At 38.5% G+C, this 27,923-nt stretch overlaps 1 protein-coding gene across 10 annotated transcripts in view; it reads left to right on the top strand.

The window, feature by feature from the left end:
- Positions 1-27,923, top strand: part of c2cd5 (C2 calcium dependent domain containing 5) — a 135,204-nt gene that overhangs the window by 45,401 nt on the left and 61,880 nt on the right. For 9 of the 10 annotated variants that reach the window (XM_060842995.1, XM_060842987.1, XM_060842989.1 and 6 more), the window contains 3 exons: positions 2,513-2,598; positions 8,147-8,255; positions 25,451-25,565. In XM_060842995.1, the coding sequence (XP_060698978.1) occupies positions 2,513-2,598; positions 8,147-8,255; positions 25,451-25,565 (310 nt within the window). Of the gene's footprint in view, positions 1-117; positions 171-2,512; positions 2,599-8,146; positions 8,256-25,450; positions 25,566-27,923 lie in introns of those variants that run through there. The other variant, XM_060842993.1, reaches the window with a different exon arrangement.

Genomic DNA, 27,923 nt, shown 5'->3' with positions numbered 1-27,923 from the left:
TTTTAGTAGTGTGTTTAATTCTGTATTGTCCTTTCTTCAGTACAACCTCGCATGAGCTCATTTTTCTCTTGAAAAAAGAAATTTACAAAATTGTGTGCATTTTTGCTATGTATTGTTTACTCCTAAAGAAAATTAGCTTATGTGAACCAAAGGCCTATACAGAAGGGTTGGTAAGTCTGCACTGTTTCCTTATCAAAGGCACAGCTAAAACTTTTAACACCAACTTTTATATAAGGCTTTTTCATGGTTTTTCCTGTCATTACAATTTGAAAAGTAATTTTGTATAAAAGTGTTTAAAAATTACAAGAAAGTGATTATTAAAGAAAATGATTTCAGTAGGAAAAAGTTTTCTAAGCTGTAAAAGTTGAAAGCAAACATATTTTTAAAAATATGAGCTTTCCCATTAAATTTCAAAGTTAGGACCAAGTTGAGTTTCAGTTAAATTGGGATTGGGGAGATAATTAAAAAGGAATCTCAAATTCTCATTTTGAAGAGTTGCATAATGTCCATATTTGTATATTTAAGTTCCCATCTCTATGGTTATAATAGAAACTGCCCATATGAACTTAGCACAGTGTAATTGCTCCTCCCTCCCACTGATACTGAAACACTGGCAAAGGGGAGGATGTAGATATGTGTGTAAAGTTGTATAAGTAGTCCCATTTATTAATATCTTAAGTTCAGGAAAACCCAATAGATCTTTTTACAGATCGATCACGGTTCACATAGAAACAGTGTGTAGTTAATAGGTTGCATTATAAGTTTGTTGTTAGAACATGAGCCATTTGAAGTTTCTCAGTAACATCCTGTGTGAATATGCCTCTCAACTTCACGTGCATATTGAATGTAAATCCTTATAAAACAGCCACAAGCTAACATTGTAAAGGTAGAGCTGTTTAAGTGCACTATAAATTTTCAAATTAAAATGTTTGGATTGAAGAAGTTTCTGATGTTCAGAATTTGTTTGATTATCCATACAATTCAAATATCTAGCTGCTGGTGTGTAAACCAGATATATATACATTGCACATATTTATAACACATTAACAAATAGATGTAAATAGACAGTTGAAAATGTGTTGCTGGTTAAAGCACAGCAGGTTAGGCAGCATCCAAGGAATAGGAAATTCGACGTTTCGGGCATAAGCCCTTCATCAGGAATCATTATGCCCAAAACGTCGAATTTCCTATTCCTTGGATGCTGCCTAACCTGCTGTGCTTTAACCAGCAACACATTTTCAGCTGTGATCTCCAGCATCTGCAGACCTCATTTTTTACCCGATGTAAATAGACACCTGAGTTACAAAAGAAATCAAAACTAGGCTTGTAAATTCTGATGCATTCATAGTATATATTTGAAGATGCTTAATTGTTATCTCTGGTTCCTACCCAAGGGATATCCTCTACACCAATGTTTCTGAAACTATTTTCCAGTCTGATCCCATTTTAACATATACACACAATAATTAGTGCCTCTTGCACCTCAACTCTCACCTGCACCCCCTGCAAGCTTGTATTGACTTCCCAAGTGTGCAAACCCCTGCACTTGTGCAGTTACGAGTCTCACCCTCGCTCGCTGTCACTCTCCCCCCCCCCCCCCCCCCCCCCCCCCCCCCCCCCCCCGCCCCATTATCTTCACTAGCCTCACCCCCATTACACACAAATCGCTCCTTCACGCATGTGCACACAGCATAATCAGTTGCTCTGGCTGACTTTTGACATACCTGTTATTACTGGGTTACGGATACTATGCTACAGATACATGGGAGCAGAAATGCAAAAAAGTTTGAAGTCACCACTCACAATCAGAGCGTAGCTACATGAATGATTTTTCTCTCAGTCCGAACATATTTTCCAGTGATCTGTCGCAGTGTCACAAGTACCTAATCTGAAAGTTGTGGGATCAAATGGAAATAACTTTAGGTAACAGTTTGTCTGGATTTCAGAGTTTTGGACCAGAAGGGTTTCAGTGTAATAGGTATGTCCTTGAAGTACATGTTTTAACATTTCCGAGAACAGTACATAAGAGGTAATAAAATTGGTGAATGAAGGAGTAGTCAGATGAAAGAAAAATTCCTCGCAAATGATTAGTAAGCTGAAATTTAAAAAATCGAAAAGCAAAGCTCACTATAATCTTACCAGACTATTGGACAGAGAGACAAATGCTGGTGGTTTAACCTGAGGGTCACCACACCTCAGCAAGTCCAGAGGTTGAGAAGGACAACCCTTCCTGGTAACCTCAGCCAGTGTGGGAATTGACCCCACTCACACTGCATTGCTGGATAGACATCCAGCTAACAGGGCCCCCTAATGAATAGACTAGTCTGATACATGTGTTGATGTTTTGGGTGGAAGTCCCTTATGTTTTGAAGCAAAATAGACATCTGGTCAATTTTCTTGATAATCACTTCTTCTATTGTTGGATATTTAAAAGTATTTCTGTGCTGATTCATTTTGATACTTGATCATTATTATAATATGTTTATAATGCACCTGACTGATGATCTCTTAGGTATGGGAAGTGGGAGCGGTGGTAAAGATGGAGTTCCGCTGAAAACACTCTATCGACAGCAAACTCAGTCTGCTTTTGAACATAGGGTAAGCATTTAGAAAGGCTTTTACCGTGGACTCATTATGGTTGGTTGCTCCACAGATATTGTTTGTGAATTATATTGTAATTTATGCACTTTTCTGACAAGATTTGATGTCCTTTTGTTGTTTATTTGTCTTATTGAATTTCGGGAGATACTATGCCTCTGTGCCTTAAGTTGTAGAATCTAATTGAAACATAAAATACTGATGGGTATGGATTCCTCAAATTGGAGAATGTTAGAAAAATGACGACTGAGTGGCAACCTGAAGATGGTCTTTAAGATTATGTATGTGATTGATGTAGTAAGTATAGAGAAGACAGTTCCACTTGCAGGTCGGGCCATGACAAGGAGCCATAACTATAAGATAGATGACCACAGAACTTGGGACTATGGGAAATAAAATTGGATGCTTATTGGCTACTCCACAACACTCTAAGGTATGAATGTTAACAATGATGTTTATTCTATTAGGACTAACTGAATACACGTCTTTTAAAGTTATGCAAGTCTTTGATCAAGTAAACCTAAAGGCCATGAATATAAAATCCTCAAGGAGAAATCCAAAAGACACCTCTATAGAAACAGTTTTTCTTAGGCAGAGGAAATTGAAGGAAGATTGATTCAAGTACATCAAATTGCAAAAGTCTAGACAGAGTAAATTGGGAAGATCAACTCTGCAGGGATATTGAGACAGTGAGTAAGGAGGAGGAGATTGAAAAGGGATTTAAGGGGCAATATTTACACCAAAAGTGTGGTGGGCATCTGGAATTCATTATCTGTAGGGGTTATAGTGAAAGGCTCATTGTATTTGTAAAGTGCTTAGATGTACATTTGTTGTAAATTGCGAGGCTATAGACTAAAATCCGGAAATGGGATTCAGCTAGATAGTTCTTTGTTGGCCGTTGCAAACACAATGGACCAAATCCGCTACTGTAAATTTCTGTAGTTTCTAAAGAGCAGTGAGAATGTGGAATTCCTGAGTAACAAGTGTAATCAAGAGAAAGTTGAGTAAAAAAATGAGGGAGACAGAAATGGTAATATATGCTGATGGGGTACGATGAAGCCACGTGGCAAAGGTATTTTGAAGCACAAACACTGTGGCTTGGACCAGTTTATTGCAGTGGCCTGTTTCTGTGGCTGTGGAGCCTTTTGATGTTGTTTAATGCACCAGTCGGCTGGTGGAGTCACTTTAGAAAGTTAACTAGCCATCTTTGTTTTAATCATAGAGTAGTATAATCACCTCCAAATTTTGGAATTGTGCCCTGTATTCTGCAAAAAGATACATTTCAGGAAGAGCATGGTTCCTAACAGAAAACCCTTGTGAATGGCACTTCAAACTTTCCATAAGCCCAAACATCAACTGGTCACTGCTATACCTTGTATCTTGTCTTTTGGCCAATTTACTATCCATGTTGCAGTCCATTTTTTTTCCCATTAACTATAACTTTGCTCTCAATTTTGCTTTTGTGTGGCACTTTATCAAATGCTATTTGGAAGTCCATGTACACTCTTCAACACACTGTTCACTTATCAAGAAAATTCAAGCAAACTAATTAAACGTGGTCTGACCTTAACCAATCCTGATGAAGGGCTTTTGCCCAAATTGTCGATATTCCTGCTCCTCAGATGCTGCCTGACCTGTTCTTGAAAGGGTTCAGAAAAGTTTTAAAAGGATGTTGCCAGGGTTGGAGGATTTGAGTTAAAAGGAGAGGCTGAACAGGCAAGGGCTGGTTCCCCTGGAGCGTCGGAGGCTGAGGGGTGACCTTATAGAGGTTTACAAATTTGAGGGGCATGGATAGAGTAAATAGGCAAAATGTCTTCCCTGAGGTCGGGGAGGCCAGAACTAGAGGGCATAGGTTTAGGGTGAGAGGGGAAAGATATAAAAGAGACCTAAGGGGCAACTTTTTCACGCAGAGGGTGGTACGTGTATGGAATGAGCTGCCAAAGGATGTGGTAGAGGCTGGTACAATTGCAACATTTAAGAGGCAGTTGGATGGGTATATGAATAGGAAGGGTTTGGAGGGATATGGGCCTGGTACTAGCAGGTGGGACTAGATTGGGTTGGGACCTCTGGTCGGCATGGACGGGTTGGACCAAAGAGTCTGTTTCCATGCTGTACATCTCTATGACTCTATGCTGTGCTTTTTCCAGTACCACTAGTTTGGATTTAGCCAATCAGTGCTGGCTTTCCTTAATTAAAACATATTTGCCTAAGTGACAGTTAACTTTGTCCTAAACTATTGAACTTGATAATGATCTATAAGCTTGGAACAAACTCAGCTACGCGCTAACAATTGTTTTGTTTTGCAATTTGAGTGTCTTTGCACATTGATTGCAAACATCACTTTGAATAAAAGGAAACCTGACATACTGGGAGTGCCGTTTCTCATCAAGAATGAACATGTAATTAACTCTTCAAACATAGGCTTTGCTCTTTAAAAATACAGACTTTTGAGGCTTTTGCTGGCCACTTTGTAAATGTGATATTCCTGCTCCCCTTCTTTTCCTTTATCCATTCACGGGATGAAGGGTCACTGACTAGGTAGCATTTATTGCACATCCCTCAATGCCCAGAGGGTGGTTAAGAGTCAGCCACATTGCTGTGGGTCTGGAGACCAGGTAAGGATGGCAGTTTCTTCCCCTAAAGAATGTTTGTGAATTGGATAGTTGTTTCCGACAATTAACAAAGGATTCATGGTCATCATTAGACTTAGAAGACAGATTTATATTGAATTAAAATTCCACCACCTGCTGTGGCGGGATTAGAACCTGGGTCCCCAGAGCATTACCTTGGTCTCTGGGTTAACAGTCCAGCGATAATACCACTTGGCCATTTAAAAGGGTATGCAGATTTGGGATAAGAAGTAAATTATTTAGGATGTGGAGGAGCCAGAGCTGGACTGGGGTGGATAAAGTTGAAGATCACACAACACCAATTAACAGTCCCAACAGGTTTATTTGGAAGCACTCCCTTTTGGAACACTGCTCCTTCATCAGGTGGTTGTGGATTATAAGATCATAAGGCAATCAATTTATAGCAAAAGGTTACAGTGTCATACAGCAATATATTGAACAAACCTAGATTGTTAAGTCTTTCATCTTTTAGAAAGCAGGTTTCAGTTCATTAATATGTAAATCCTAGAACTTCTTTCAAGTCACCTTCTCAAGATAATTTAAGGTTTTATACCAAAAGGTGACATCTCCGCTCAGACAATGCATTAAAGGTGTGAGGTCAGAGTCTGCCTGTATGCCAGTCTTCAGGCAGACTGGTTCTATTTCCAAAGAGGAATTTACAAAATATTACTTGGCTTCACCCAAATGGTAGTGAAGCTGTGGAAGTCTCTACCATAGAAGACCAAGTCACTGAATATATTCAAGAAAGTGACACTAAATCAATACTTTTCATCAGTATTCACTCAGGAACAGGACACTGTTGCTGATATGAATATGGAGTCACAAATGATTAGAATGGATGGCCTGGAAATATGCAGGGAAGAGGTTCTGGGAATATTGGAGAGGATGAAAATAGATAAGTCTCCTGGGCCTGATGGCATTTACCCTAGGTTCCCCATGGTAGGCTAATGCTAAAACTACGGAGGTATGGCATTGAGGATACATTAGAGGTTTGGATTAGGAATTGGCTGGCTGGAAGGAGACAGAGGGTAGTAGTTGATGGACTATGTTCATCTTGGAGTGCAGTTACTAGCGGTGTACCACAAGGATCTGTTTTGGGACCATTGCTTTTTGTTATCTTTATAAATGATCTAGAGGAAGGGCTTGAAAGCTGGGTAAGCAAGTTTGCGGATGACACAAAAGTCGGTGGAGTTGTGGATAGTGTGCAAGGAAGTGGTAGGTTACAGCGGGATATAGATAAGTTGCAGAGCTGGGCAGAAATGTGGCAAATGGAATTCAATGTAGCTAAGCGTGAAGTCATTCACTTTGGTAGGAGTAACAAGATGATGGATTACTGGGCTAATGGTAGGCTACTTGGTAGTGTGGATGAGCAGAGGGATCTTGGTGTCCATGTACACAGATCTCTGAAAGTTGCCACCCAGGTAAATAGTGCTGTGAGGAAGGCATATGGTGTACTGGGCTTTATTGGTAGAGGAATTGAGTTCCGGAGTCCTGAGGTCATGTTGCAACTGTATAAGACTCTGGTGCGGCCTCATCTGGAGTATTGTGTGCAGTTTTGGTCGCCATACTATAGGAAGGATGTGGAGGCATTGGAACGAGTGCAGAGGAGGTTTACCAGGATGTTGCCTGGAATGGTAGGAAGATCGTATGAGGAAAGGCTGAGGCACTTGGGGCTGTTCTCATTGGAGAAGAGAAGGTTTAGGGGAGATTTGATAGAGGTGTATAAGATGATTAGGGGTTTAGATAGGGTCGACACTGAGAACCTTTTACCGCTAATGGAGTCAGGTGTTACTAGGGGACACAGCTTTAAATTAAGGGGTGGTAGGTATAGGACAGATGTTAGGGGTAGATTCTTTACACAGCGGGTTGTGAGTTCATGGAATGCCCTGCCAGTAGCAGTGGTGAACTCTCCTTCTTTATGGTCATTTAAGTGGGCATTGGATAGGCATTTGGAAGTTATTGGGCTAGTGTAGGTTAGGTAGGATTCGGTCGGCGCAACATCGAGGGCCGAAGGGCCTGTACTGCGCTGTATCTTTCTATGTTCTATGTTCTAAAGTGAGAGATACATTTTTAGATTTTAAAGATATTACAGGGTATAGGAAGAAAGTGGGATTATGGCATTGAGGTAGAGGATTAGCCATGATCATGTTGAATGGCAAAGTCAGCTTGAAGGGCCAAATAGTCTACTCCTGCTCCAGTTTTCAATGTAACAGCCATTCAACCTAACTAGTCTATGTTGAATAGTAATACTCCTAAAGAAGGGACTCTACATGAGTCACTCTTGTTTTATCTAATACATTTTAGCTTTCAATATATATTTCCATTTTGTTTTGCTTCATTTACTGGTCCAATTTCCTTTTGAGATTAAGGCTATTGCCTCAACCACTTTATATGAGAGCAAGTTCCACGTGACCACTGTCTGAATGAAGCCATTTTTCCTTATGTATTTCTCTGTTGGAAGTATTAGTGACTGTCTCACATTTATGTCCGTTAAGTTTTGGATTTTCTCACAACTGGAGACGTTTTGTTTACATCTACTGTGATTTTAAAAGCCTTGAAGTCTTCCTCTTTTCGAAGGAAATAGTTCAGTCTTGCATAATAACTTTGACCTCTCCTTCCTTTTGTAGCATTCTCCTAAATTGTTGTTGCGTTTTCTCCACTCTAAGTCCTTTGTAGAGGATGGAAAGCAAACTCCTACAGAACACTCCTATTCTGACCTGAGCAGGGTCCTGTATAGGTCCAACAAAAACTTGATACTTTTTAATTTTGCACTGAGAAATAAATCCCAGTATTTCGTGGGGGTTTGTAGCTCCTTTGTCTTGGTTTTGAACGCTGGATGTTAGGTGAAAGTGTGATGACTTGGCTCTCATGTCATTTTGCAAGTAAATTTATCATTTCATTTCTTTTTCTCTGCAAAGGAATTTCCCTTCTTCACCCTTACAACATTCCCACCTGGGTTTCTTGTTCATGTTGGTGGTGTAGTGAGTGCGAGATCTGTGAAGTTACTGGACCGAATCCATAATCCTGGTAAGTGTGTTTGTCACGTGTGTGTCTGTCTGTTACGGGGAAGAGAAAGAATTGCAACTTGTTTCAGTTTTATGGGTTGAACATTTAAAATGTTGCTTCCTATGCAGATTGTTCGCAGGAAATGAGAGAATGTAAATGAAGATTGAAGGCAAAGTTAGCAGTTTTATATTGGCAAAATTCACGCAGAATTATTGAACAAGCTGACTATTTTTGCATGGGGGATTTTCTTCTTTAAGATGTTTTTATTAACAAAGGTGCTTATAACCAATACCCAGGATTCTTTATCGTGATACAAAATTAAAATACTACAGATACTGGACATTTGAAATAAAAAGTGAAAAAATTGGAAATTTTCAGCTGGGATTGGGGATGTGGGTGTATGTGTGTGGAAGAGAGCGATGGTGAGAGAGAGTGAATTAACATTTCACGTTCTTGACTTTTCATGAGTTCTGAGGTATGACTGACCTTGCCATGAAATTCTTTGATCAGTTTACTGGAATTAAGTATGGTTTATTCTCTGAGACTGTGTTTTAAAAAATAACAAGTTATTGTTTCAACACCTCTTAAAAAATAACAGATTATATTTTTTACTAGATATTGAAAGTATGTCTCTCTTCGAATGCTTGGCTATATTTTGAAGGGGTCGTCAGTGTTTGCTTACACCTGAGCTCAGTATGTTTTTAAGTGACAGTGTATCATAGAATTATATAGTACAGAAGAGGTCTTTCAGCCCATTGAGTCTGTACAGCTAAAAATATACTATTACCTACAGTATTCCATTTTCCCACGCTCAGTTCATACCCTTGCGTTACGATGCTTTAAGTGCTCATCCAAGTATTTTTCTTAAAATTAGTGAGGTTTACTACCTCAATCACCCACCCAGACAGTGCATTCCAGATCCCACACCTCCATCCTCTGGGTGAAAATTCTTTCCTCAAATCCCCTTTAAACTCCCTGCCTTTCATTTAGGATCCCCTCGGTATTGACCCTCCGACCAAGGTCAGGAACCTCTTTCAGGTTCCTCCTCCCCCTCCCCACCCCACATTCTCTGCTCCAAAGAAAAACCCGGATCTTGTTCAGCTTCTCGCCATCGCTGAAATGCTCCATCTCCAGCAGCAACCTGGTGAATCTCATTTGCCGTCCCTCCAGTGCACTCACATCTTTCCTATAGTGTGGTGACCAGAGCCAAACACATTGTTTCAGCTGTGGACCAACTACAGTTCTGCACAGCTCCGACATTACCTCCCTGCTCTTATAATCTGTACCATGACTGATGAAGACAAGTGTTTTGTATGCTACCTTAACTGCCCTATTAACCTGGTCTGCCATCTTCACAAATCTCTGGGCAAACACCTTCAGATCCCTATGTTCCTCTGAACTTCCTGGTGTCTCGCCAGTCATTGAGTACTGCCTTGTCTTGTTAATTTTTTTTTGTAAGTGCATCACTTCACATTTACCAGGATTAAACCTAATGAGTCTCTGACAAATCTGTTTTATATTCTCCTGTAATCTAACACCACCTCCTCACTGTCAATCATCTAGCCATTTTTTTGTCATCTGCAAACTTTGTCATCTGCAAACATCATAGCCCCTCCTCCTCCCCTACCACATATACTAATCTGTCATTTATGACTATCACAGGTAATAAGCACTGATCCTTTGGTATGCCCACTGCCCACCAGGCTCCAGTCATACAAACAGCCTTCTACCACTATCTTCTTTCTCCTGTCACTTAGCTAATTTTGGATTCAACTTGCCACATTACCCTGGATCCTTTTGAGCTTTTACCTTCTTCATCAAGTTTCCCATCTGGGACTTGGTCAGAGGACTCGCTCGCATCAATATAAACCACAACAAATGCCCATATTTCCATCCACCCACTTGGTCATCTCCCCAAAACGTCTGTAAAACCTTTTTGGAGTGACCTCCCGCTGACAAAGCCATGCTGGCTATTCATGATAAAATTTTGCCCCACTAAATGGAGACTCACTTTCTCCTTATCTCCTTTCTCTGGTAGTTTCTTTACCAATGATGTTAGACTCACTGGCATACAGATCCCTGGTGTACCTCTGCCAACCTTCTTGTAACGTGGAGCCACATGAACTGCCCTCAGTCCTGCATTTCCCTTGTAACCAGGACAATTTAAAAATGTGCGTCGGATTCCCTGTAATTCCCCTGCTACCACCAACACAGCAGCCTGAAATGCAACTCGTCTGGCCTTGGGGATTTGTTCACTTTAAAGTGTGCCAAAATCCTCCACTACCTCCTTGCTTCTTATATTAATCTTCTCAAAAACCCTGGAATCTATTGAAATAACTCCACAAAGATAGGTATCCCATCCCAAAGTCACCCTTTATTTACACATGGAGAGTCCTTGACACTGATCCAGCTTCTTCAGAGCCAGCTCTGATTGAATAGAATATCAGACACTCCTGTTTATATCTGTCAGCCAAGGCTCCCTGATTGGGGCTATCAACCTGGTCCAAAAAGGTAACTCATATTCTGAGGTCTGCCCGGCTGACCTTGTTACAATCACAACATTTACCTTCTAGAATTCCGTGCTTGCATTCTTCTCCCCAGCATAAAGACAGATTACTCATTTATCAATACCAATATCCCTTCACACACTGATTGCCTCCTTTGGTCCCTAATAGACTCTGCTGTTTCCCTGATTATTCTCTTCTCCCAGCAGTTTGTCATGGCCCCTTTTTGCTCTCCTAATAGATTTCTTGAGATCCCCCTGCATTTTCTATACTCCTCTAGAACCCCTGTTGTTTTGCTCTGGTTGTACTTGTTAGACATCTGTCTTTTCCTTTTTTTAATCCAGTCTTGAATATTCCTAGACATGCACGGTTCTCTGGCCTTGTTGCTCCTTGTCTCACCCTAAAGGGAACATGTTGAGCATATACTTCACCCAGCATCTTTTTGAAAGCCTGACTGTGCTGTTGAAGATTTACCCTGAAGTAGTTGTTTCAAGTTTATTTTGGCCAGATCTAGCCTTATTTTCATAAAATCTGCATTTCCCCAGCCCAAAACCATCCTTCTCATTTTCCATTACAAACCTAAAACTTACGATATTGTGATCGCTATTTTTAAGGTATTCCCCTAATGTCACCTTGAACAACTGTCCAGCCTCATCCCCTCACCCCTGAAGTAGGTCCAGCCCTGCACCATCCCCTGTCGGACCATGTACATGTTGACATGAAATGTTTACAGGAGAGCTTTTTAAGGAATTTGCCATCTTTAAACAATGATTATCCAAATTAATATTGGAGTGGTTGAAATCCCCAAATATAATAATCTTATGAATTTTACACACCTCCGTGAATGGAGTACATACCTGCTTCTCAATTGCCTGCTAACTGAGAGTCTATAATATGCTCATAACATTGTGAGTGCCCCCTTTGAATTTCTGAATTCTATCCACAAAGCCTCATTTGACAACCTTTCCATGGTATCTTCCCTCCTTACTGCAGTACTTGACTCCCGAATACTGCAACACCACCTCCACTTTAGCACCCTCCCCATCTGCCTGAAGATCCTATAACCCAGGATGTTAAGTTGCCAGTTTTGTCTCTCCTCAATCATGTCTCTGTGGTGGCAATTGTAGTTCCATGTATAAGTCCATATCTTAATTCAGCTATCTTACTTGTAATCCCCTTGGCGTAGAAGTCGTCCATCCTTGTCTTGCTTCCTTGAGGTGCAATGTGGCTAAACTTGGATCTGTCTCAGTTCTTTTTTTTTTCCCCTGTTATGCTGGGTCACTGTTGAATTAATGTAGTCTGTACCCTACCTCTGCTTAACTAGTTTAAACTCCTCCCAGTGGCACGAGCAAATCTTCTCATTCTGGTTCAGATGCAGACTGTCTGGTGTGTGGAAGTCTGGTCTTCCACAGAAATGGTCCAGAAATCTAAAACCCCCCTCCTGCACCAACTTCTGAGCCACACGTTCATTTGCTTTATTCTGTCTTTTCTGTTCTGACTAGCATGTGGCATTGGACATAATCCTGAGATTGCAACATTCAAAAGCTTGCTTCTTAGTCATCTACCTAGCTCCCTGAACGAGTGGTGTTTTGTTCTACCTTTTATTGTTTATATCAATGTGAAACTAGTTAGCTCAGTTGGTTGGGTGGCTGGTTTGTGATACAGACTGACTCCAACAGCATGAATTCAATTCCTACATTGGCTGAGGTTACCATGAAGGACTCTCCTTTTCTGGTCACCTAAGAGTATGGTGACTTTACCTAACTAATGTGGACCATGACCTCTATCTTATCCTCTCCCTTCAGGATGCCCTGCAGCTGCTCAGCAGCAAGAGGGAGGCAACACACCATCTGGAGTCACGTCTGCAGCAGCAGACACTCCTGTCTGTTCCCCTAATGAATCCCTGATCACTAATGTGCCTGCCTTCTTCCTCCTCCCTTCCTGTACAGTCAGGGTGCTTGTTGTGCCAGACTTTGGCTCTAACTGTACTCCCTTGAGGAACCGGCACTTTTCTCAGCTTCCAGGACAGAAAACCAATTTGTAAATGGGATCCCAGGGGATTCCTGCTCACCCTGCCTGTTTAAACAGGCTATCCGCGTTCATCTCAGCCTTGTGGATGTGCAGTGTCTCCAGCTGCTGATTGAGCTCTGAAACTGAATATTTGACAGTGTTTCTTTCATCTTTTCTGGTTTTGTTCAAAATTAAGAAATTTGAAACTAATGCATTTGCCCAAGTATCAGATATTAGAATAATAACATCATGTTGCAAACAGTACTCTTCTCATTAAAGAGCAAAAATTCAAAACTTGGTTCCTTCCACTTTTTCTTTGAGCGTGGATATGGTTAAACTTCAAAGCTATGTATCTCAAATATCTGTGTGGCAATTTTTAAAATTAATTCTTGTGATTTGGCTATCAACAAGACTGGCATTCATTGCCCATTACAAGTTGCTTTTGAAAAGGTGTTGGTGAAAATTTTTATCATATCATTGGGAGTCTATGTTGGGAAGGAGCTCCCACAATGCTGTTGATAAGGGGTTTTTATTTGTAGTGGTCTGATACAGCTTCAGAGGGCAGTTCTGAGTCAGCCATGATAATGTACAGCTGTGGTCATTATGATTGCCCAGATAAGGACAGCAGTGTTTGTTCCCAGAAGACATTAGTGAATCTGTCAGATTTTTGAAATCATCTGGCAACATCCCGGTCACAGTCTTCCATTTCCAGTTCACTTTATAAAATGAATTCAAATTCACAAACTGGTGGGACATGTATTCCCTCGATCATTAGTTGAAGTCTCTGGATTACTTGACCAATAATGCAACCAATATGTATCTATACCCATAAAATTAAAACTGAATAAATTTCAACTAGATTTATAAGTGATTCTTTTTTTTTGTTGTTGAATGTTTGATTCAATTTCTCTGAAAGCGAGTTTGGTGTAAACTTTGTAAGAGGATTTGATATTATGCAAATTAAAAATTCTGTACTTCAGATACATAAAAAATAATAAATAATCACAGGAAAGAGCTAATGCCTAGTATTAACTTTTTATTTTAAGTTGATTTATTCAACTAATTTATTGATTTTTATTTTGAAATCCTAGCCTCGTGAAGAGGGATGAATTGCTTATCTTGTCTATTCAAAAACAGCATGTTGTTGATTTCACTGTGAATAACAATGCAATATGGACTGTCAATCTTGTATTTTTAGACTGGGACAGTGTTAAAATTCCACGTTCAGGTTAATGAAACTTGTATATTTTCTTTTGATTCTTTTGTAGAATGTTGTTATCAATACCAGCATTTGTTGCCCATCTGCCAACTGGCTTGCTAGGCCAGTTCACATTACTGTGGATCTGGAATCACATGTAGGCCAGACCAGTTAAAAATGATAGATTTCTTTCATGAGCCAGCTGAGTTTTTGCAGCAGTCTGTGATAATTTCATCTAGAACACGATCTATATATTAAAATATTTAATCAAATCATCTTGAACCAATCTACAATATCATAATTCCTTAGAGATGGTCATATTGACTAGTCTTTGTACAGTCTTATATCCTTTCCATTTATCAGTTTATTTATTTAAATCTATTTTTAATCTCCAAATAATTTCTAAGAGTTTTACCTTCTGAGTGTCCCTGTCTTTGATGAATGTAAATTTCATAGCTACTGTGGTGACATTTGAATTCTTGATCGCAGTTCATTAGTCTGAACCTTTTAGATTACTCATCCAATGGCATTGCCACAACACCACAACCTCACCCCACATATAATTACACATGCAAACTCAGCTGATTTTGGTTGGTGATCTATCTATATTGATGTGTTGCTTGTGCGTTAAGAGGTGATTTCCTCTTCCATGTGAAGTTTTAACTTCTTCAATTGTGTATTTTAGTAGTGGCTAATTGGGTATATTTGCATGCTGAAGTGTACAGGTCATGGCATATTATGTGACTTTTCACATAATTTCTCTTCACATTTCTATACTGTTCTATCAATACCTTTTTATATGGAATGGGGCTTTTGAGCAATGCTTATCTTTTTAGTGCAATAATGCTTTTATTGGGAGAAAAATAAAGTTCAATATTTTTAGTTTAAAATATTTAATAAAATCATCTTGAACCAGTCTGCAATATTATAATTCCATAGAGATGGTAATATTGACTAGTTTTTGTACAGTCTTGTATCCTTCTCATTTATCAGTTTATTTATTTAAATCTATTTTTAATCTCCTAGTAATATCTAAGAGTTTTACGTTCTGAGTGTCCCTGTCTTTGATGAAAGTTATATTACTAATTTTGTGTTTGGTTGACAAATTAGTAGGGTAACTGTTTTGGAAAAGACATTTCTGTTGAAAATTAATGAAAATGTGTATTGATGTACACTCCCAATGAACAGCTAACAATATTTGCAACTAGTTTTCAGCCTTTTCTATTTTAAGGTATAATGGCTAAAAGCTGGTACTAGATTGAAGTAGCATGGTCCTTACTCTCTGGCCTGTCTGGATGAATGAACTTCTATTAACTCTATTGTCTGTGTCTTTCCAGTTCCTGTGGAGTAGTGTTGTCCTTGTTGTGCTCTCTGTATTGCTTACTTCGATCTGCTCCTATAACTGATCTACTAACTTGCTGTTTTGAACTCAGCCTTTGTCGGAATTATGGGTAACACAAGATCTTACAAACTGCTAGACTGGAATAGTTTCAATGCAGGTATTTTATAACTTCTTCAACGTTACACATACTGACTGAAATTATGGCAGCTCAGTGAAGTAACCTTCCATGGCTTTATCACCATAATTTTATAATCAGCCAAAGTAAATAATTTTACAACACTTGAAAGCACTATTTATGAAGCTAATGATAATTAAATCAAATGTTCTTTGTTGGTAGATAAAATCAGTCTTAGGAAGTAAATACTTTATTTAAAATGCAAAGTTTATTTAATTCCTTTAAGCAGCAAAAGTTTAGCTGTTGTCTAACAATAACCAGGGAAGACTTGCACACTATATGTTGCATAGTTTTAAAGGGTATAGTTACTGTACTTCATTTTGTGCAGTACTGCACACACGTTTTAACCTGCATGTCAAAGCATAATCTGACTTAACATATTTAATAAATCTGAAATGCATGACTTCATTAAGAGGCAGTTTTTAAAGTACTGAAATATTAGTCAATTTAATGTACTATCCCACCTTCAATTCAGCTAATGCACTGAAAGATATAAGATTAACTAGCAGATTAGAATCTTGTGTCAATGGTTCAGGATTAATCGTACCAGTAGGTGAAATTTTAAATGTACTTTGTTATTTCAGGTTCGTTGCTTGTGCTTAAAGAATTTTACTTTTGGAGTATAGTCACTTATTTGGCCGATTCATCTTTCCTATGTACCACTGTCAAAAGTCTATTAGAGCACTGACATTTATTATTGATGAAATGACAATTTGAAATAATAGTTCAAGAATTTAGCTAATCATCTTAAATAGTAAAGAATACTTAAAGGATTTTTTGTTCTATTTAAAAGTTTTCATTAACTTAGGTGAGTCTTTGCTTATTTTTCCCTGTCATTGTGAAGGTTAATAACAAGATGGAGCAATTATAATGGTGCCAACCTTTCTGTCCTGATCAAATTAGTTTTTTTTAAAAATAATGTTTACTAAGATGAGATCGTTAGTGTCTGGAAATGTCACTTGTGTTTTCAGCATCAGGCATTTGATCAGTTCTGATGCAGCAATGTTGAGAGTAAAGCTCTCTTGACTGTATCCCTCAACCTGAGGACCGATGGAACAATTGCATTTACCTCCCTCATAAATCAAATCAATTGCTCTTTGAAATAAGGAACAGTTGTATTGTTGGTCAAACATTTGACCCCTTGGAGCCAGTAGGTAGATGTATGTCCCAAACTTCTGGGTAAAATTAAGCTAGGTCCCAACATTAAAGATGGCCATGTAACAATGTTCCCCTTTTCTCTTCAGCCTAAATCTCACTGTTTGATTAGCAACAGCTCGGAGAGATCAAATTTAGTTTTTTTGAAATTGCCATGAGCAGATACTACTGACCTGGAATTTTGATTCTCAACACTTTCATTGTATTACTGTTCCACCAGATTTCTGGGACCGACAGGGGTCACAGTGAGCTGAAAATGCCTAGCGCTTTCCTGGTTTCTTAACTTTTTCATGCTAGCTTTGAACAGCAGCATCTTTATGCATCTTTGTTCAGGCAAAAATATGTCATCGAAATTGGACATCAGATGGAAAGGAGGGTGATGACTCTTGTGCATATTCTGAAGTGGCACAGTAATGACTAGAAAAGGGAGTAGAAAATGCCAAGAAGTAGGTGTAGTTAAGACATGGAACAGCAATGACCTGGTTGGCTGGCAGAACCAGGATGAATGGCTGAGTGACCTACTTTTATAGAAAATGGAGAGGGCTTTTCATTCTTTTAAGTTTGTTCACCTATTTATTTGGATCATGGGTAATCTGTGTCTCATTTCTGTTTACCTGACTTTGCTCCATAACTTTTGCAAAAATCAGCATGTGTCAGTTTTGAATTTTTCAATTGATCTAGTTCCAACATCCTAGAATGAAGGAGGAACTTTCAGATTTCCGCCTAGCCTTTGAGATGCAATGTTACAAATTACTTTTTCCCACAGTGACTAACTGCAGTTTTAAGTTAACAATCTCACAACACCAGGTTCCAGTCCAACAGCTTTAATTGGAAACACTATCTTTTGGAGCGCTGCTTCTTCATCAGGTGGTTGTGGCTCACCTGATAAAGGAGCAGTGCTCTGAAAGCTAGTGCTTCCAATTAAACCTGTTGGACTGGAACCTGGTGTTGTGTGATTTTTAACTTTGTCCACCCCAGTCCAACATCAGCATCTCCAAATCATGACTGCAGTTTTAAGGTTATGTTCCTGAGTATTGGGCTGTCCCACAAGTATAAAGAAAACCTACTAAAAGGAAGGGCTACAAACATTGAAAGAAGAATAAAAAAAATGCAGTGATAGAAATTAGAGAAGAATGGAGCTAGGTGTAGAAAAATAAGAACTGAGAAAGGGAAAGAAAGCAGAGTATCTAAGAGGTTTACAGTGTTCATAAGCCATTCAAACCAACTGGTCAAATCTCCACATCAGATTTGCTTTAGTCTCTTTCACTTAACCCTATTAAATGATATCCTTTCCTTTATGCTTATGTTTTTATCTAGCTTCCCCTTAAATGTGCATGTGATATTTCACGCTGCAAATCTCTGTGGTATATTCTTGCCACATTCTAGGTAAAGAAGTGAATTCCTGTTGGATTTATTGGTGTGTATCTTTTGTTTGGTCTCCTGCAAAAGTGGAGAAACTTCCTATTAAATTGTGCAAAGTTTGCTGAGCAGGAGAAAAGATTATCTCGCAGCTTTCTTTTTCCCAGAAAAAAGAATTCCAACCTATTCAAAATTTCCTGATGGGTTGAACCTCTCAGCTTGATACCTTCCATGTCAATTATGTTTGCACCTTCTCCGGTGCTTCTATTTCGTTTTTTTTAAACATAACATGGAGAATAAAACTGTACACAGTACTATAATGGGATTTTGGCACGTTCAAAATTACTTCTGTTTTTCAGTTTTATCCCTCCAGAAAACCATCTGATACTTTGTGTGTGTGTGTGTGTGTGTGTGTGTGTGTGTGTGTGTGTGTGTGTGTGTGTGTTGTATATGTATCTGTGGTTTCTTTTATATCCTCATGTGTTGCTTCCTTTAATCATCTGTGTTCCCTGTACTGTTGGATCCTTTTGCACTTAGACTTGACTTTTTCAAGGCACTGATTCCTTATTCTTCCACCAAAATGTGCCTGTTCCCAGTTATCTATATTTTAATGTTAAGGCTGAGATAGAACTGGGATATCGTTAGGAATTTTGCAGAAGGAGGATGATGCGATTGAGATCTCAAAGTGTGGCATAAGAATACAGCAGCCCAGAGGAAATCAGTGACTGGCAGGGAGTGCGATGTGCATGCCATCAAAATGCAGAGTAGCAGCTGCAGTAAGATTGAGGCACATCTCTTGAGTAGCTCTCCATTTCCAACAAAGCATTGGATTGGTGACGAAAAGGAAACTAAAACTAATAGAAGATAGGAAAGGCATGTAGGACTGGAGAAGCAAAATTGAAATGGAAGAGCAGAGAAGAACAAATAAACAAATGAGAAGTAAGAGATTTGGTTACAGCAGACCAAATTAAGAGGCTGTTTTGGCCGCATGACTATTTTAAGAAGTGTTGAATGACATGCTTTTCTTCAAATTTATTCTGATGACAATTGATCTGCGTGAACCTTGATTGAAGATATGGGTAGATTCTAATATCTCTACCATTATTGAAATAGTTCTTTCTAATGTTCTTATGACTTTAATATTAACCTTGTAAATGATTTTTTAAAAATAGTATATCATAGGTAATTTTCTGATTTGAGTATTTAAAGTAACATGTTAAAAGTTTTTAAAGAAGTAAATTCTTTGTTGCATACATTTGCCATGCTTTTACAAGGATGTCAAGATCATTACTTTAACCATTTCAGTGAGCTGCCATGGTTTTCTGTCTGTTTTGTCTCGTTCAGTGAAGCATGCCTCAACATGCATAGTATTTTTTGACTATTGTTCACTGAGAGAGTTCCTGTTGTATTGCCATTTTTCTTATTTTTTCCTTTTTTGCTGCAGCAAATAGTAGCATTGCCAGCAATGTGTATTGTTGAACTTTGCTTGGTGCTTTGCATCATGCACCCTAAATTATTACCTCTTCAGCTTCAAGCTTAATTTATGTGAAATTGCATGCCCACTTGAAACTTTATGGCTCGAACTATGAAAAGGCTGCTGCTTCTGAAAATTTCCTTTTTAAAATTGCACTTTTTCATTTTTCATCGCAGGTGCATTTTGTTTAATTGCATTGTAATCTTTCCTGCAACTGTTTTTGTTGAAGACGAGAGTTTGCATTTCAATTCCTCATGCAATGAATCGACTAAGACTTTTCTCACATTCTCAAACATTATAATCTTTGCTCTTCAGTGTTACACAGCCTTGCAGACTGCTGAATAAGAAAAAATGTGAAATAAGCTTTGAAAGGGTTGCATAATTTAACTTTAATTTTGCTCCTTTAGGAACCTAATGGCTTAGAAAGTCTGTGGCTGTCTATAAGTAATAAACGAGGAGCAGTTTATGTAACTTAAATCTGATCACTTACAAAATGTGATTAAATGTTTGTCTGCAGAAGTGCAACTCCACACAGACTAACACTATTAAAGAATGCAATTGGGAAATTACAAGAACTAGCTTACAATTGGGAACAATTTAACCTTTTGCTTTTCGGAATTAAAAACTGCACTCAGGATTACGTGAATACATATGAAAGCATGATAATGTTTATACGAAGGAAGCTAGTTTCTATGTTTCCCTGTACAAGTTTTTATTAAAGAGTATAAGTATTTTAAGCATCTAATCTTGATGTTTTCAATATATTTGAAAACTTGTTTAGCGTCAGGGTAAATGGATAACTATATTGATATGCTTTTTAATTTTATTGACATTAAGAGGAATTAGCCCCAATTTTTCAACTTTTCTATGTATTTCTTAGGTCACTTTATTATCAGTCATTCACTTTGCAACTTGCCTTCATTCAGTGCAATGTATTTGCAAATCAGTACCATTCCAACCTCTCTTGCCTTCCTACTGGATTTGCTGGAGTGAAGTTCAGTTGTAACATTGCCAAAGGTTCCTTGAATTATGTTGTAGGCCTTTATTGATTATCTGCAGTGCCTTCACTTGGAATGTGGGCACAAGATGAAACTTCCCCAAGATGTACAGTAATATTGTTCCTAATCGCTGTACTTCTCTTGGGAGATTAAAAAGGCGGACTTCCTGCTTGTAAAGCACATTGGGAAGAATTACAGCTTTTAAAAATAATAACTGAATTGTATTTAATATATAAAATCCTAATTAGCATTAAATGGGAATTGCTTATTTAAATTCATTCAAGGGCTGTGGGTGTCGATGACTAGACTAATATTTTTATACAGAGTAGAAACTGTGGTGCTGGAAAAGCACAGCAGGTCAGGTAGTATCCAAGGAGCAGGAGAATTGACGTTTTGGGCATAAGCCCTTCATCATTCCTGAACCAGCACCACATTCTTGATTCAGATCTCCAGCATCTGCAGTCCTCACTTTCTACTAACATTTATATACACTTTAAGTGTCTAGAGGGTTAAAAGGTAACCACGTAACTTTGGTATCGGGTCATACGTAAATCAAATTAGATAAAGACAATTGATTTCCTTCCCTAAAAGCTGACTTTTATGACAATCCACAAGGATTACACAGTCACCATTAGACGAGCTTCGAGAACATTTTTTTATTCATTGTGGCATGAGTGCGTCAGTGGCTAGTCTAGCATTTATTGCCCATCCCTAATTGACCAGATGGCAGTTATGAGTCAGCCACGTTGCTGGGGTCTGGAGTTACATGTAGGCCAGACCAGGTAAGGATTGCAGTTCCTTTCCCTAAAGGACATTAGTGAGCCAGATAGGTTTCTGTGACAATCGACAATGGATTCATGGTCATCATTAGACTCTCTTAATTGAAATTCCACTATCTGCTGTGGTGAGATTTGAACTTGGACCTCTAGAACATGATTTGGATCTCCAGATTAACAGTTCAGTGAAAATGCCACTTGGCCATTGCTTCCCCCTAATTTTTAATTGAATTCAAATTTTACCGTTTGCTTTGGTCGTGTTACGTGGTTTAACGGAGGACTTTTGATAGATATTAAACTGCCTGTCTAATCAGGTGGACCTAAAAGATCTCGTACTATTTGAAGAAAAAAGGGGCAGATCTCCATCCATCGTGAATAAAGAATTTGATCATTCACCTCATTGTTTGTACAACTGCAATGTGAAATGTTTTGGGGGGGATTCAAGGTTGTGAATGAATACAAATTCTCTAAGACCTACTATTTAATTTTAAAAGTTCTTCTGTTTCATGTGAAACTCATATGGAACTTTCTTTTAACTTGTTGATGGACAAGAAGATAAAGATGTAATATGGTATAAAAAGTGAACGTTTTTTAGAAGGCTTAATTGTTGGATAGCAAAATAATTTTAATGCTTATTTCTCATGCTGTTATTTAGGTAATGATTGAATGGGTCATGTCAACATGCCAGTGCAGCTGCGGTTTAAAAACTTTATTTATTTGCACGCTTGTTTCATTTTATGTATTTGGACTGAGTCAACTTATTAAATCCTAAGATTGTCAAAAAATAAACAACCGGAACACTGCTGTTGGAAGTATGTGTTAATAGGCATTGTTTCATTAGAGAGTGTTTAAATGTTAATTTCATCCTGAATTTGAGAGTAATGCGCATTAAAATCATTAATTCTTGAGTATGTTTTCTTTAATAAAAGATTATTGACTTGTTTTATTCAAATTGGTAAAATTAAAAACAATTTGATAGATGCTCCGTGTGAAGACAATAAGAGGCAGAATTGCTAGGAATACTGGTTGAGGGGCCTAGAACAAGACAATATAAACAAGAGCTTAAGAGATTTGTGACATACTTGGCATAAGATATCAGCCACGACCTAAATGAGTAATTAAAACAGAAACTAGGACAATATTTGGAATAAGTTAGATTAGTAATTAAAAGCAAGGAATATACAGGAGTAAGGAAACAATATGGAAACATGGGGTTAGGACTCCTCAGCTGTACCTTGATTTGAGGATAAATTAGGAATGCAGCTGATCTAAAGGATGAACATCTATGCACACATCGAGAACTGAACAGTTAGTGCCTATGTTACCATATTTGTGTATCCATATATGTGCTTGCAGACTCATCTCTGGGGATATTTCATTATAATCTAAATGGAATTCAGTATTTTTCATTAATTTTCATTAGCCATTTTGTCATTTGTTCCTGATTACATTTTTAAAAATGTATGCTGGCGGTTTGGATGTAATATTATTAATTGTATTGTAATTGTTGCTCAACCAAATTCTAACTAGACAGTGTTTCTGAATGCACAGTGACTAAATACACATGCAGATCTAACAACATAAACCTGTACAGATTTGATTAGTTATGCTTATAGGAACATCATTATTAATACATTTTGAGTCCTTCGACCATGAGGGGATGAGAATTAAAGCTGATGCCGTTTTATAGATTTTAATGAGCTTACTAAAATGTATTTATTAAATAACTTTTAAAAATATTTCCTTTTTAAATAATCTTAAATTACCATAATTTGCTTTCTTGATGTTAAAGATCAGATGGGTTCTGCATCATTGGGAATAGAGATGAAGTGTTGATGTGCTCTCTGCTGCCCATTGATCTGGCAAGGCCATAGGAATGGAGCTGGCAGTTTGGACCACATTGAATGGGACACATTGTGACTTGCATTCACTTCTGTTTGCACATCTATATTTCAGTATCCAGTTTGGAATAGTTAAAATTTCCCACATTACTGAGGGCAACAAGAGGCCAGGAACTTGGGACATGGCAGGCCGATGACCTGTTCTGTCAAGTCAGTGAATTTTCATAGACTGCTCTGCCATGCTGTTAACTTTGATGTGTCACTTAACAGCCGAACCTGTCCCCACTTCCATTGAGCTGACCATCTGATTCTTAATCATTACTTTGCTAAAGTTTACAGAGCATAATGGTGATGGGCTCATAATGTATGCTCAATAAGAGTGGGCTGTTTCCAAAGTTTATTCCCGCCCCGTCACACTCTGGAAAATGGTGTGGGGATAGTTGGAGTCAGGAGTCCGAGCTTCGTTCCTCAGCAGACACTTGTTCTACTTTCTTCCTGTCTCATCAGGAATGAGAAAATCAGGTCTGCAAAACACAAAAGTAAGGGACTTCTTCAAAACCTTTATTAAATTACTTGTCAGTCTTGAGCTGAAATTTTCGAATCTGATTCCGAACATTGTATTTCAGCAATGATGCAAAACCTTTGGAGAGAACGCAAGAATCTTTGCACAATTAGCACCAGTAACATGTAGAGACTAAAGAAATTGGGATTATACCCCTTAGAATTGAAGGGGGGATTTAAATACATCTAATGTTTTGATAGACTTGTTTTCACCAGCGGGAATGCCAGTGACCAGGGATCACAAACTTAAGAAAATTCACAGAAGAAAGAGAAAAGGGCTTTTTTTAAGCTGCAAGATAGAATGTTCTGGAATACAACATATTAAATTGTTGTGGAAGCCAATTCAATAGTAGATTTAAAAAATAAATTGGATCTATTCTTCAAGAGAAACAAGAGGCTTGTGGGGAAGGAGCAGGGAAGTGGATGATTTGAATTTTTAAAAATTCACTTCGCATAGTGGGCCAAATGGCTTTGAAATGCCTTGCAAAAAATTATGTATGTGGTAAAATATTAATGGCCTTTACATTTATTGGTGCAAGTAGCTGAAAGTGTTGTTTAATCATGTTTTGAGATGTTGAAGTGTATTGAAAATCAAGAAGTCATTCATAAATATTGCCAAAGTTCAATGCTGCTTTGATAAAGGTAGACAAGGTAGAGCCTAGCAGTAACGCCTACTTTGTAGTCGTTCTCCAACTGTTACATTTTCACTTTTTGGGTTTCACTTACTGCTTGAGGAGCTGCATCTTAATTTTCTTTTTGTTAGTTTGAATTTGGAACTTGTTTATGTTTCGAGAGGGTAATATGAATCATTGGAGTTTCCTGACATTCTGTGACTCCATAAGACAGCTGTATGCTTTTCCTTAAATAAAGAGAACCCCCATGAGCCAAATGGAGTAGAGCAGTAAGATGTACACGTTCCAAGTTTAATCTCGCTGTCAATACACACTTTTCCATTCTATCCATGACAGCAATCCACATGCATTAAGAATTTAGTTCTTTAGAACTTGCCTATTATGCTTTTCTAGCAGATAATTTTTAGGAGATAGAATGACCAAATAATGCTCGGTCATTGGAATACCTTTTTGATTAGTAGTATAGTTTAAGAATGAATGCATTCTTGTTTATTCATTCAGGAGTTGCAGTTATCACTAGAAATGTCAGGATTTATTGCCTCTCCCTCATTGCTATTGGGAAGGTGGTGACGAGCCAACTTCTTGAACCACTGCAGCCTGTGTGGCAAGGCTGCTACCACAGCTGTGTAGAGAGTTCCAGGTTTTTAACATGGAAGCAATTGTAGTTGAAGAGAAAGCTTCAACTCCTTTTAAAAACAAAAAAACTTAATTAATTGGCCAGACTTATTGCCCATCATCGGTTATTCTCAAAAGTTAGTGATGAGCCTTCTTGAGCTATTAGCAATTTGGTACAACTGGTATGCTCAGCCACAAATCAGTTCCCAAGTTAGCCAGAGGGCTATGGGACTGGAGTGCCATGGGTACCAGACTAACTAATGGGAACGGGTTGCCTTCCCTGATGAACCATTCGGACTTTAATAACAATTCAACACCTTTATAACCCCATTTGGTGATGCCAGCTTACTTCTAGTGTCCATCACCATCAAACTATGTTAATTTGGAAGAATATTGTGTTCTTTTTGGGGAGTGCGGTACAGACTGCTGTATGTGCATTTTTAGTTTTTAATAATCTGAAGATCTTGCTTTAAGGATGACAAGTACGTGTTCAGAGATTTTTTTGTAGTTATATCTCATGTTATATTAATAAACTTTCCTGGTCTATTGATGTCACTTTTTGTTTCCCATTCTTAGATGAACCTGAAACTCGTGATGCTTGGTGGGCTGAAATCCGACAAGAAATCAAGTCACATGGCAAAGCTCTTGGATGCCATGCAGTGGTTGGATACAGTGAATCAACCAGCATCTGGTGAGTGTAATTTTTCCATTAAATCTTCATTATACATTTTCACATGGTGCAGGTGAACACAATAACGTAGTATGTTTCTCGTAGTTTGCTATATGTATTTAGAGACATCTCATCAGTTAATTTTTTTTCACAGTTTAATATTTCAAATAATAGTCAAAAAACAGGACTTTACAGTTTTAGTATGTATGATTATGCATGTAATAGGCAAGTAATGGCAGGTTTGCAATGTTGTACCATTGAATAGCATTAGTTGTCTATTAAAAGAGAAGACAGGTTTGGTTGGGAGGAGAGTTAAAATATTCTTTTATTTAAAATATTCTATTCAGTTCTCTGCCGAAGAAAGTCTATATGGTATGACGTAGTCAGCCATTTTACAATTATTACCTTTATTAAAACGAATGTTTTGACTGGTGTATCCCTTGAGCATCCATTTCTGGTTTCATTCCGTGTACACTGTGGGGCACAGTGCATAAGATTGTAAAATTGGCAATCCTAGCCAAAGGGGGAAAAGGCAAAAGTTATGGGTCTTTACTTTAATCATGTAATATTAGAAGCAAAATAAATTAATTAATGGCATTATCCTGTAGCTATTACAGCGGATATTCTTACAAGGAGATCAAAGCGGAGAACTAAATATTCAGGGGCATGTGACTTTTTGAAAGGATCGGCAAGGACAAAAAGATGGTGGAGCAACTTTCTGAGTATGAGATGGAATATGTTTAATTGCAAGAATGGCCTTGCTGAATTGCTGTGTAGTGTCTAGGAATGTGCACGTTAGATGGATTAGCCATGGGAAATGCAGGGTTACAGGGCTAGGTGGGGGGTGGGTAGGATGCTCTTCTGAGGGTTGGCGTGGCTTGATGGGCCAAATGGCCTGCTTCCACACTGTAGGAATTCTGTGAAAGGATGATGTTGAATGGATGTGGGTGAAGCAGAAGATGACACTAGTAGGAACCATTCATCGGGCCCCTAACAGCAGCTATTCTGTAGGACAGGGAATAAATCGTTGTAATGAAGAATTTTTAAAAAAAGGCATATGTTAATTGCGGTAACTGGATGCAGATTGAAAAAGTGAAACTTGTGGAATGATTTGGATGCGACTATAAGAGATACAGTTAGTAAGTTTGCAGGTGACACCAAAATTGGAGGTGTAGTGGACAGTGAAGATTTCGGATTACAACAGGATCTTGATCAGATGGGCCAATGGGCTGAGAAGCGGCAGATGGAGTTTAATTCAGATAAATGCGAGGTGCTGCATTTTGGGAAAGCAAATCTTAGCAGGACTTATACACTTAATGGTAAGGTCCTAGGGACTGTTCCTGAACAAAGAGACTTGGAGTTCAGGTTCATAGCTCCTTGAAAGTGGAGTCGCAGGTAGATAAGATAGTGAAGGTGTTTGGTGTGCTTTCTTTTATTGGTCAGAGTATTGAGTACAGGAGTTGGGAGGTCATGTTGCAGCTGCACAGGACATTGGTTAGGCCACTATTGGAATATTATGTGCAATTCTGGTCTCCTTCCTATCGAAAGATGTTGTGAAACTTGGAAGGGTTCAGAAAAGATTTACAAGGATGTTGCCAGGGTTGGAGAATTTGAGCTGTAGGGAGAGGCTGAACAGGCTGAGGCTGTTTTCCCTGGAGCATCGGAGGCTGAGGGGTGACCTTATAGAGGTTTACAAAATTATGAGGAGCATGGATAAGATAAATAGACAGAGTCTTTTCCCTGGGGTGGGGGAGTCCAGAGCTAGAGGGCATAGGTTTAGGGTGAGAGGGGAAAGATATAAAAGAGACCTAAGGGGCAACTTTTTCTCACAGAGGGTGGTACGTGTATGGAATGAGCTGCTAGAGGAAGTAATGGAGGCTGGTACAATTGCAACATTTAAGAGACATTTAGATGGGTATATGAATAGGAAGGATTTGGAGGTATATGGGTCGGGTGCTGGCAGGTGGGACTAGATTGCGTTGGGATATCTGGTCGGCAGAGATGGGTTGGACGAAAGGGTCTGTTTCCTTGCTGTACATCTCTATGACTCTATGACTTCAGTCGCAGGGAGAATTCATATGTATTGAGGGCAGTTTTCTAGAATGTGATAGTGTGACCAGTGAGCAGGCTGTTTTGGATTTAATGATGTGTAACAGGTTGGTTTAGTGATCATAAAATGGTAGAATTTAGCGTTCTGTTTGAGAGTTAGAAACTTGGATCAGAAATAATTGTGCGAAACTTAAATGAGGATAATTAAATAGCCATTAGAGCAGAGTTGGCCGGAGTGGGCTGGGAAAGAAATTTATCAAGAAAATGCAAAATGTTTAAGAATATATTTCGTGACTCACAGCCAAGATATATTCCAGTGGTGAAGAAAAC

This window comes from Hemiscyllium ocellatum, chromosome 23 (genome assembly GCF_020745735.1).
Source record: "Hemiscyllium ocellatum isolate sHemOce1 chromosome 23, sHemOce1.pat.X.cur, whole genome shotgun sequence".
NCBI classification, from domain to species: Eukaryota; Metazoa; Chordata; class Chondrichthyes; order Orectolobiformes; family Hemiscylliidae; genus Hemiscyllium; species Hemiscyllium ocellatum.
The sequence above is the reverse complement of the archived record's forward strand: the minus strand, read 5'-3'. Positions and strand labels throughout refer to the sequence as shown.